Here is a 12871-nt window from a genome sequence, read left to right on the forward strand (position 1 = left end):
AAAATGCACAATACTTTGAACTTTTATCTCATAGGATGAATGAAATAATATATTTACACAAATATTGTGACAATATTTAATACTGTGACAATATTAAATTCTCACAACTGCATAACCTTCCTCAAACCCAGAGCAAATCTACACATACACAATACAAGTAAAGATCATCTTGAGTCAAACTAGATTCCCAGCCATTACAGTATATAGACAAAACCATGTAGTTTCTTTGCAACATTATGGAAGCAGTTTGCCATTGCCTTCTCCAATGACAGTTTTCCTATTTCCCAGTCTATCTAAAAGGCTTGGAATTCTAGCTGGGCTTCCATCCAAATATTAACCAAGCCGGAACCAGCTTAGCTTCTGAGTTCAAACAAAGTGCTGCCACTTACTGCACAAAATCATCAGGGCTCAAATTCAATTCGAGGGCAATTTTATCTTTTATAAAAAAGGGGGGGGAATACCCAGTGCTAAGGAGAAGATAAGTTGACATCAGAGAAAGAAATATGCTCAGCAGCCTCAGGAACAGAAAAGTAGGACTCAGGAGTGGCACTATCAAGGATGAAGCTGTAAGAAATAGAAAATTATCTGTCAAAAGAAAAAATACTTTAGTATCTCTTTAAATCATCCTAAATTGGGAAGTCATGAATTACCTTTAAACTATTGGCTAGTTTGCCTTTGCATTCCTAGAAATTACCCAACTAAAACAGAATAGCAAGAAGATACGCCCTTTGATGAAACTGCATTGCAAATAGTTCGTGCTGAGCACAAACAAAATGAAAAAAAGGGCAGTCATTCCGAATTTCAATCGTGGAAGAGGATGCTAATTTGTGTCCAACATTTTCTTCCTCTTTTAAGTGGCATTTGCACTGGGCAGTTTAGAAGCTAAAAACACAGAGGCCTGCAATGCTTCCTTGAAACCAGTACTCTAATGCTGGATAAAACACAGACAATTTGGAAGATTAAAAAAAAAAAGAAGTATGAATGATCTAGGGCAGGGGTCGGCAACCTCGGCTCTTTTATGACTCGTGGACTTCAACTCCCAGAATTCCTGAGCCAGCATAGCTGGCTCAGGAATTCTGGGAGTTGAAGTCCACGAGTCATAAAAGAGCCGAGATTGCCTACCCGTGATCTAGGGTCATAAGACATCTGCCTCTTTTAAGTAGCATGGAAAGGAAATTAAAAAAAAACAGGGCGAGGGGATAGCAAAGTAGACTGGAAAGCTCTGTTTTAATGCTTGGAGCTTGCTCTGTTTTTCCAGACAGCAGCTGGTAAGTGGGGGGAGTACAGAGGCAAAACTTTCAAGATCTTTATTCATCTTGGCACACAGCACAGAGAACATCTGATCAGGTTTCCACCAAACCTCATATGCAAGATCAGCATTTGAAGGGAGATGGGGCAGAACCTAGATCAAAGCAGTCAGGTGATGGGAGGTTCCCTACATCAAAACACTGGGATTGTGCAACTGGAAAAAAATCAGACGTCAAAGAGTTCACTCTATTTCTGATTAATTATTTCTCAAGCCTTAGCTTAGCTTATCTACTTTCTCCAGGAGCTCACATCAACAAATATAGCATCCCCTCTTCCATTTTTTTCCTCACAAAACCACCCAGTGAAATAAAATAAGCTGAGGGAAAGTGACTGGCGCAACGTTTTTATTTAAAAAAAAAATTTAAAATGTAGCAAACAACAGAATTCAAACATTAAAAGGGAAGAAAATACCAAGAATAAACACATCACAGGTATAGAAAACAATTTAATTTTAATCACAGTTTTAACCTTGCCTACAATATGACCAGTTAATAAGCAGAAAGCAAATACCTCCCACAACCCAAATTTCTGGGGTGGCCCTGTATCCAATCAGTTTCTATGGTTGGGGATAGATTAAATTGACCCTCTTCTAGCCCTTCTTCCTTGCCACTACATCACATTCAAGCCAAGGTTTGGAATTTAATTTAATTTAATTTAATTTAATAATTTAATTTAATTTAATTTAATTTAATTATTTAATTTAATTTAATTTAATTTAATTTAATTTAATTTAATTTATATTGACTAGCCAGAAAGAAACCAGTGTTTTGAAACTGAGGATCAGATAAGAAACCACAGTCTTACTATTTCTGAAGAAAGAAGAGCCAAGCCAGATAACATTCTTTCAAGGTAGATTTCAAAAAGCACTGCTAATAGCTAGGCCACAATCAGACTGTGCTGCAGTAAATACAGGCAGTCCTCGACTTACGACCGGAACTGAGCCCAAAGTTTCTGTTGTTACGTGAGACATTTGTTAAGTGATTTACGTCCCATTTTATGACCTTTCTTACCTCACTTGTTAAGTGAATCACTGCAGTTGATGTTAGTAACTTGGTTGTTAAGTGAACCTGGCTTCCGCATTGACTTTGCTTGTCAGAAGGTCGCCAAAGGGAATCACATGACCTTGGGACACAGCAACGGTCATAAGTATGAACCAGTTGCCGAGCATCTGAATTTTGATCACATGATCATGGGGATGCTGCAAAGGTTGCAGCTGCGAAAAATGGCCTTATGTCACTTTTTTCAGTGCCATTGTAACTTCGAATGGTCACTAAATGAGCTGCTGTAAGTCGAGGACTACCCGTACTTAAAGTATAGAACACAACACATAATCTTAAAAACATCTAGCAACAACTCATGTTTTGTTGCCCATTACACTAAATAGCTCGCATGCTAATTTTAACTTTTTTTCCCCCCCAGCAAGTGTTCAAACCAGCAAAATATTCTAGAAAGAGATACAGCAAGGAACAATTTATACTGCTTAAGTGGGTGGGGTGTTTTGTTTTTGACTGCAACATTAAAAATGTGTTTTTGACAAACTGTAGGGCTGAAATGAGGAAAAGCTGAAGTTACAGGCAGAACAAGGAAAAGAAAATTGCAATCCCGAGGAATAAGGATCTTGTACTTTAGACGAGATCCAGAATGTATTTCGATAAGTATGAGAACAAACCTCACTAGGCCCACCCTGGCTTACAGCTGTTATGAAACGTCTTATGCTTCATGTGCCTCTTCTGGGTCTGAGCAGATCTGACTCCTAGGGGACTGAGGGACAAAAGGCAAACATTGGGAAGGGCAGAGAGAACAGCAGCCAGCTTGAAGTGGCAAGAATAAGCTTTCAAAACAAACAAGCCTGACGGCCGTCTTTTATGAAGAATCAGGGTTGCCTGCCCTTAACTAGCAGCAGCAGGCAAAAGCAGAAACATCATGCGCTACAATCACATAGAAGAACAAGTATCAGCAAGTGCTGGCTGACAAAAACTTGGAAAATCCCCAGTTCAAATTCACACAATTTTTGAGCGCGAGGGGTGGACAGGTGGGAATTGTTAAGACACAGCCTTGCTTTGCTTTGAAGAACGAATGCTTTATGTTTATTAGTTACCCTCTTTTGTGGAGGAATGAATGGTTGCTCATAAGCTATCGGCATCTGCCTGAATCTATTGTTATATGCAGCACATAGTAAATACAGCACATTTATAGCATGGTGCATTTGGCTGTCCTCAATGCTGTTATGTTTGCAACAACCTTGTCAGGGAGATTAGGTGAGAGATTCTGAAATTCTTTGCTGAGAAGAGATGTGCAACCCTAATGTATTACTTTTTGTTTGTTAGCTGCGAAGTCGTGTCCAACTCATCGCGACCCTATGGACAACGTTCCTCCAGGCCTTCCTGTCCTCTACCATCTTCTGGAGCCCATTTAAGCTCACGCCTACTGCTTCAGGGACTCCATCCAGCCACCTCATTCTCTGTCATCCCCTTCTTCTATTGCCCTCAATCTTTCCCAGCATTAGGCTCTTCTCCAGTGAGTCCATATTTAGAGCAGTTCTTTGGAGGTTCATGCAGAGCCTTTTTTTTCCCCTTAAACTACGATTTCTTTCCAATAACAGAATTAAGCCAAGAATTCACACCCCCAATTTGCTTCGTTAGCTGCTTTCTCAATTCTCTGCAACTACTATATAGTTCCAGGATCAATAACTATAGCAAACAGTTACTAATCATTATTTTTACTATTTCTATTGATATATATCAACCCAGACAATATGCTATTTGCTAAATACTGAATGTAATTGGGGGAAACCCCAACCCCTCCCCCAACTTTCCCACTATCCCAACCCCACACCCTATCCCTTCATTTTCCTCCCCACCCTTATAAAAACTAATAAAATTTACATTAAAAAATAATAACTGTAGCAAACCTAGTCCCTTAATCACTGCTGCTTATGCTGAACCCCCTCAACACTTAGTAAGATCATAAATTAATGCAAACTCTCATCTACTTCCAAATAAATATTCATCGGAATGTGTTAAATCTGCTTATCTTATTAGGGGATGCATATGGATTCCTGTATTTATGTAATTATCAATCTTTATCAGAGTACAATCTTTCAGATCATGCTTCTCAGTGAAAGAACATAGCAGCAATAGCAGAAAGACCAGCAAACCAGCATTTCTTATGTGTACCTGACAGATCTTTATCCAAAATAATCTCTGACAAGAGAGGTAGGTTTACCTAATGTCATCCAGCTGATAACCTGATTTATTATAGGCAATCCTTGTTTTCTCTGAAGACTGCTATGAGTACTGTTCACAATGTATGTTGATGCCACCAGACTCAGCAACTAATAAAAAATAAAATAATCAACAGCTCATCTGAATGGTTCCACTTTATGGCATTAAGGAACACTAGCAAGATAATAAAATGACTATTCAGATTTTTTTCCCCAAAGACTAGGTCTTTTTTTAAAAAAAAAACCTGAAATGTTTGCACTCTGTGATCAAGTTCAATCGGCAATTTAAATAAAAAGAAATTGTATGCAGAAGGAAGGAAGCCTTCAAAACCACCCACTGTTTAAAATTTCATTTGATAATATATTTGTTAAGATATTGTATAACCCCATTGTATTTTGGATATCACCATAAATACATTCAGGAACTGCCAGAGCAAACTGTTGGTTCATACTTGCATAACTGCATTTCATGCTTGATTTCCTCCAGACTGAATAAATAAAGAGAAAAAGCACTCAGGAGGGAACCTTTCAACCAAGTTTATTTAAAAGGGAGATTTGTCAATAGAAGTCCATTTCAGAGTTACAGATTAGAGAAGTAATTAGAGGAGGTCATCAAACAAGCGCTATTTGGCATCATGTTTTATGTTGGCTTAATTGAACTTTGCCTGGTGTGTCATTATGTGACAGTTCATAGAAGCCATAATAGTTGACAGGCTGCCTGTCATTTCCCCCCTGTACCTACATGACATAATTTGGACTTTAAACTTAAATACTAATAAAATGGCATAACGTTCATATTTTAACTCGATTAAAATCAGTGCATTCATTATCCAAAATCGAGCTCTGCGTGGACCAGCACGGGGCCTTGGCATGCCAGAAACTGGTCTGCACAAACAATCAAAGCCCCATCCGTGGGATGCAGGCAGCACATGAAACCACGCCCCCTCCGGTCCATGGAAAAACGTCTCTCCACGGAACCGGTCCCAGGTGCCCAAAAGGTTGGGGGCCTCTGTATTAAAGTGTCAAAAAAAAAAAGGAATCCAGTGTTGAAATGATTCAGTGGTGCAAAGCAGTTTCCTCACATAAAAGCAAGAGAGAAGTGAACCAAATAGAGGCACAGTAAATTGGCACCAGTTATGCCAACCATAATAGGAAAGTGAAGCCAGTTTTTATTGTGTTCAGAGAGGACACAAAATAACGGTGGAGAAGCTAGTATGTTTCATCTATAATGACAAAAAAGCACCAAAGTGACCTCTCCTAGCAATTACAACCAGTCCTCGAATTACAACCATTCATTTAGTGACTGTTCAAAGTTAAACTGCCCCTGAAAGAAGTGACTTATGAACATTTTTTACACTTAGGACCATTGCAGCCATCTCACGGTCACATGTTCAAAATTTGGATACTTGGTACCTTCCGACAAGCAAAGTCAAGGGGGAAGTCAGATTCACTTAACAACCGTGTTACTAACTTAACAACTGCAGCGATTCCCTTAACAACTGTGGTAAGAAGAGGTCGTAAAATGGAGCAAAATTCACTTAACTGCATCACTTAGTTACGGAAATTTTGGGCGTAAGTAAAGCATCAGATTTTATCATGTAAACCTAGGGGGTCTTATGGGGAGATAGGGAGAAGTTCAAGTAGGACTGTTTGAGGCTAATCCAAAGCTCTTATACAGATGGCGAAATTACATGATTTCCAACAAAGAGGTACAAAAAAAGTTCATTTTGTAATGTTTAAAACCTTCACACAGTGATACAACAAATTAAATCGTGTGTGGGGGGAACAAAACTAAAATCTAATTCAAAGGCTATAGCAAAACTACACTATGACAATTTTTTTATATGTTTTCATCTGGATTAGTTTATTTTCCCAACTCCTTCATTTATCTTAAATTTACAGTGACATCTACTGGACATGTTTTAATCTTTAAAACAGTGCCAAGACCAGATCTTAATATTTCTTCTTCCTTAGAAAAGAAGACGTACAGATCATCTTTTAATATAATCATCCATTGTGTCATTTTTCAGCCACTCAACTCTGTGCACACAAGAACAATCACTCCGACACAAATCGAAATACACAAATTATTTATCAAACACAAATTATTTATGCCAAACTAGAATATGGGTAACCCTCAACTTAAGACCACAACTGAGCCCCAAATTTCTGTTGCTAAGTGAGACACTGGTTAAGTGAATTTTGTCCCATGTTATGACCTTGTCACAGTTGTTAAGAGAATCAGTTGTTAAGTTAGTAACGCGGTTGTTAAAGAATCTGGTTTCCCCACTGACTTAGCTTGTCAAAAGGTCGCAAAACATGATCACGTGATCCCAGGACACTGCAATTGTCAGTTGCCAAGTGTCTGAATTTTGATCACATGTTCATGGGGATGCTGCAATAGCCATAAAAGTGTGAAATACAATCATTTTTTTCAGTGCCGTTGTAAATGAACTGTTGTAACTCGAGACTACCTGTAGTCCTATCTGGAAAAGCTCAATAAAAAGTCCCAGTTTTCTTGGTGTAATTGAGTTAATATTTTCTTTTACAATTGTTGTGAAACATTATATTTTCTTTACTATCGTAACCCCAAAATCTCTCTCTGGAAACTATAACTGCTTTCCAGGATTAGCATTCCAGCATTTGGGTTCTATGCAGTGTATGTTTTGCAGCTTCTCACTGGACAATTTCTATAACATCATCAGGGAAACAATTTCTATCTTACTAAACCAGCGCCGAATTAAGAATTTGTTGTTTTATTAAGCATTCCCTACATGGGGTTCAGGAAAAGGAGGAAGAGTTGAAGGATACAGCAAAAGAACAATGAGATTTTTTCCCCCCTGAAAGTCCACATCTATTCCTTGGTCCATCACCATATGCAACCTTGACAGCATCTCAGATGGAAGCCTCCTTCCTTGCCAGCTTAGCAAATCCCTTTTCCTAGGATTGTTTGACATCAAGTCATAGACTCTTTTGTGGGAAAATCTGTTTATACGCCTGGCTATCCTAACTAGTGACGCTGCCTTTGGGAGAACCATCATGTGAGTGAAAACCACAACCCCAGCAATGTTGTATGAGGGAGTCTGTATGAGTAGATGATGGAGCTAGTTTTCCTACTTATTTTATGGATGTTTTGCTTGGCATCTTGAACAATGAATTTGTTAAATAGGTCAACACAGATTCTCCTAAAGACCCAATTCATCCTGTTTCAAAAATGATTCTACGATGAACGCATGGACTGTAGAAGCTCAGTGTGAGAAACTGTGGGGAGATTGGAAAATAATAATAAAAAGAATATTAAACATGAGCAGTCAATGTTTAGGGAGGGAATCTACTACTAATATCCAAGATATTAAGTCCAAGTGACAGACTTGGAGAAAATGGTTCAGACTGTTCTGAAAGTCTCCATCTTAATGAAGCTACTAATAAATGAGGGTTGGAAATCTTCTGGTTGTTTCTAAGATTCTGTATTTACCCCTGATTCTAGCATCATAGTATCACATCATGGTGAACGGTTCTCCACTTGCCCAAAAGAGTAGTACCTATGAAGGATTCCAGGTCTTAAAAATATGTAGAAAGGTATATGTAGAATTCATTTTGTTGTTTGGAGTTGCTGGCATATAGTGAGTGAGCAGATTTTTTTTTTTAAATGTAAATTAAAAATAAATAAATTACTAAAAAGCAGGGTTAAAATTGATGTTGACCCGAAAATATACAAAGCTGATTTTTCAAAGCAACAAAAGTTATACTTCTCAACAATACATATTTATAGGACTTACTTACCTGAAATAGATATATTTTGAGATCTCTATGATGCAAATATTTATTTTTGCTCTTCCGAAAAAATGTCACCAGGTAGGACAAAGCTATCAATATAATTAAGAGGCCAGCTGCTGTTCTGTAAAAGATAAACTATTTGTGAGTCCTTTTCAAAGATATTTCTGTAGGAATCATTTCATAAAAAATTAAATTAATCACAAAAGTGCAACTATGCAACATGAATAAGACATTAATCTAAGCTCCGGGGAGTCAAAAAGAAGGTTTCAACTGATGAATATATTAAGGATGACCTTCTTTCCTATCCCAATTCAATATTAGCTAGAGTCACTTGTGTGTGAGTTGGATGGCCATATATACAGTATTTACTGAATAAATAAATAAATACACCAAGCTTTCAAATTTGCATTTGGTTTATTGCTAGTAGCTGTCTTTAAATGATCAGTTAATTATTTTTGGCAAAAAGACTGATTCTGTTCCACTGCTGCTGGTGCCTTTTAAAACTCTGACCAACACTTTTCTAAACCACTGATTCTAAAAAAAAACCATATAAAAGGTTGGATTTACTTCAGAATGTCGTCTAACACATCTTTCTTCTCCTATTTCCTCCACAAAAACCCTGTGAAGTGAATTGGGCTGAGAGTGACTGGCCTAAGGTCACCCAGCTGACTTTCATGGCCAAGGCAGGACTTTGAAATCTCATCTCCCACTTTCTAACTTGGTATTTTTTTAAAAATTCCATTTATATCCCGCCCTTCTCCAAAGACTCAGGGCGGCTTACAAGCTTAGCAGTAGCCTTCATTCTATGTATATGCCTGCTTATTAGGGCTTTCACACCCCTCCCAAGCGGCATTATTACAAAGTCAGCTTAATTGCCCCCCACAATCTGGGTCCTCATTTTACCTACCTCGGAAGGATGGAAGACTGAGTCAACCTTGAGCCTGGTGGGATGCGAACCTGCACTAATTGCAGGCAGCTGGTGTTACTTAAGGAGGCACTAGCCCACTGCTCCACCAAGGCTCTTAGTTTTAACCACTATACCACTTAGATCAGGGGTGTCAAACTGCCGGCCTTTGGGCCGGACGCATCACGACAAAACCACGCCCACCCCATTTGCCGGCAATGGGGAAAAAGCTCTGATACGTTGCGCAACGTCACGTGATGTCGCGAGATTGACACCCCTGATCTAGATAATAGATCAGATAATGGAATATCCCTAAAAAGACTTCCATGGTATTTGGAGTTTTAAGTTTCCTGCATCTATTTTACAGGATAGTACACGCTTTTCACTTAAGAATGACAACAGGGGTTTTTCCTTGCTGCTTCATATCTGTCATTCCGTTTCCATTTCTCTTTGTTTTCTATCTGATCCTATTACAATCTCCTGCTGATAGACAACTGCTCTCTGGGTCAGCATGGATCCAGCATATGACTAGAGACTCATCACTTTTTTACATCTGTTCTGAGAATGTAAGAAGCCTCTGTGTAAACTTCTAGATCCATTTTTGTTCCAATTGTTAAAAATTGTTTTACACTGATAAAAGGGAAGCTCGAAAATAAGGGGAAAGGTCCACAAAATAATTTTATAGCCTACATAAAGCAGAAATCATCAGAAAATTATAATCTTCAGTTTGAAACAAGAATAAGAATGGGCGGAATTTTTGTTCCAGAAAGAATAAATTTACAAACCCGCTATTTTAGAATATCCTTTTTTGGAGAAATATAAAGCATTCTGATAGCAAAGTTCTCATCTGAGAACAAAAACTTACATTCAATAATTACCTCTCTCCCCACCACAATTACGTGACTTTAATTTTGGATTTCAAGAATAAATTACTTGGGTTCCAATAACATATTTCCCTTCTTAGAATCAAGCATTAGATGAAATTAGAAAAAGATTACATGAAAGTAGTAATGTGAAGAAAGCCAATTCATACTTACACTAAAGAGATATTTGATTCTCTTCCTACCACAGGCATCAAGGGGAAGATTGCTAGGAGCAAACATGAGAGAATCCAACTTAGCACTGTTGCCTATGGCAAAAAAAGTAAGTTACACATACAAATAGAAGTATAATGTTTAAATATTAATGTACGTATAAAAACATTTTAAGTAAAGTTATATAAATTTGTATCTGAAATTATAAGAATTCAAATGTAAATTTCTAGTGTGTGGGGGTATATATAAAATGTCAATATTGCTTGAAGGAATCACTCTAAGATAGCATAGTATAAAGTGTAGGGCAGTGTATTCAGCAGGCCAGATAACAAGAGTCAGTAAGTGTTCACCATTACTACAAGGTGGTCAAAATGTGGAAATAACTGCCATTAATAACTGTGTGATATAACTACATGCAAAAAAGGGGTAGAATCATCTACAAAAATGTGCTAAACCCTTCTCTACTGACCTGACATAGAATCATTTCAGAATAGCTCTAAGCTATACTGCACTATTAATGATTTCACTGATTTTAAATGGTTGTCTCAAACTGGGTTAGCATTACAGGACACCTGCATATTCTCTTCTGTACCACACTTTTCATTTCACCATTTTACAGTTCAGATAAAAGCTAACTTTAGCTAAACTCAAAAAAAAAACCTAACCCAAAAAGAAAACCAGTCACAGAGCATATCAGTACTTGAATAAATAATAAATCATAAATCCAAGAGTGAGAGAGGAAGTCAAAACATTTGAGAAGGGGGCACTTCTGTCTGCTGTTATGAAAGTTAACACAGTCACTAGGACTTGAACTTTCCAGCTCTGGCGCTTCACCTACTGCTTCAATGGCTGTGTGGGCAGAGCTGCAAAGAGGACTTGGAAGGGGAATAAAAGGGGGATGGGCAGATGAGGGGGGATCTGTCCTACGCTGCCCCACTTGCTTTGTGGCTGCTTTTGGCCGAGCTGCATCGTACTCGCCAATGCCGCTGCCATGAGGCTTGGCAGATCCCCCCGAGTGGCCATGATTCCCAGCCAGCCACCATCACCCAACCTACTCCTTGACTGGCCGGCCAGCTGGCAAAAAGCCTCACCACTCTTCTCCTCCTCGTCCTCTCCACTCAAGCAGCCACCAGCGGCTTGGATGCCTTAGAAAGAGCCGAGTTGAAGAAACAATAAGACTCGGCTGCACTGCTCACGTGCGCCCACCTTATTGAGAGCAATCCCACTGCTGTGTCTTTGCTTTCTTCAACCCAGATGGAGGCGCTCCATCTGGGGGGGGATGGGTGAAAGCAGCGGCGGCAGCAGAGCTCTCGTTCCGGGGGGGGGGAGAAGCAGTGGCTGAAGTGGAGCACTCCTTCCAGGGGGGGTTGGGGGAAGCTGCGGCTGCGGTGCATTCCATTGGGGGAAGGTTGGAGGGAAGCTGTGATGGTGGCACACTCTGTCGGGGGGTTGGAGGGAAGCTATGGTGGCGGCGTGGTCCATTGGGGGGTTAGGGGGAAGCAGCGATGGCGGCGTGCTCCTTGGGGGGGGAATTCTGCAGAGAACCAGTTGTTAAATTATTTGAATCCCAGCACTGTATGCATACATGGTTGGCAAGAAGGTAACTATGGCTAGCAAAACTTTCTATGCATTTGCATATTTATAATTTAAATAAAGCATTCATGAACTTTAAATGGAAGCCACAACCATTCTGCCAAATTTCCCTATGCAGAAAATACCTTTGCTATGATCCACATTCGAATGACCACAGGCCACGTAGAAAACACCATCAGGCCAAAAGTGAGAGTGGAACGATAGAAGAAGGACAAAACCTAATTCGCACAAACATATACAAAAGCAGAAAAAATAGATATGGTAAAGAATTGATAATCTCCTCAGATACAAAATTTCATGATTTTTAATTTCTCAAAAATATCTTCACTTGATTCTTTTGTTATTTCATTGTTTTTATTTTAATCACCCATACCTTTAAAAATTATACACAAATAATATTAAAAGGCTATTAGCTGAATTACTTACTAATATTTCAATCCCCACAGCATATATTACTAAGAATCCAGCAAATTGAGTCCGCTGAACATTCAAGAGAAATCTGATCAATACTTGGATAGCAGAGTATCTAAAGGGAAACATTATACTAAATAAATTTCTTATTAGACCAAAAGCTACATAAAAATAAGAAATAAAAGCAAAGCAACATTACCCAATTGAGAAGGATGGTGTATTCTAGCATAACTAGGAGTCACCAGATTGGGAAGACTGAATTAAAAATGAACATGAACAAATTTCTCCAAGATAGTTAAATTCAAACTGTGTGTCAAGAATATCTACTTTATCTATTCCAGAGATTCCAAAACTTTCCAGTTTATGGTGCCCTCTAGTGTCGGTATAGTAGTTTCTTAAATAGTAGAATATCCTATGAATTCCAGGTTAGAACAATGCCCAGTTTGGAAACTATAGATCTATCCATCAATATTCTCAAAAATACGTTTCATAAAATTGAAACACAACTTAGTAAAGTCAGCTTGTCACGGAATGCACAAAAAATCATTATTTCTAAAACCTTCAGTAGTTAGATAGCACAATCATTTTGCTAACCTACAAAGGATGCAATTACTCTTAGTT

General features: G+C 38.6%; 1 protein-coding gene across 1 annotated transcript in view; it reads right to left on the bottom strand.

The window, feature by feature from the left end:
• The window catches only part of PIGN (phosphatidylinositol glycan anchor biosynthesis class N), a 78871-nt gene that overhangs the window by 27709 nt on the left and 38291 nt on the right, over positions 1 to 12871 (bottom strand). The window contains exons 17-22 of the mRNA XM_083359136.1: positions 12266 to 12365; positions 11965 to 12057; positions 10250 to 10341; positions 8315 to 8429; positions 4534 to 4642; positions 462 to 564 (exon numbers count right to left, since the gene is read on the bottom strand). Of these exons, the coding sequence (XP_083215262.1) occupies positions 462 to 564; positions 4534 to 4642; positions 8315 to 8429; positions 10250 to 10341; positions 11965 to 12057; positions 12266 to 12365 (612 nt within the window). The remainder of the gene's footprint in view (positions 1 to 461; positions 565 to 4533; positions 4643 to 8314; positions 8430 to 10249; positions 10342 to 11964; positions 12058 to 12265; positions 12366 to 12871) is intronic.

This window comes from Vipera ursinii (genome assembly GCF_947247035.1).
Source record: "Vipera ursinii genome assembly, chromosome: 3".
Classification (NCBI taxonomy): Eukaryota; Metazoa; Chordata; class Lepidosauria; order Squamata; family Viperidae; genus Vipera; species Vipera ursinii.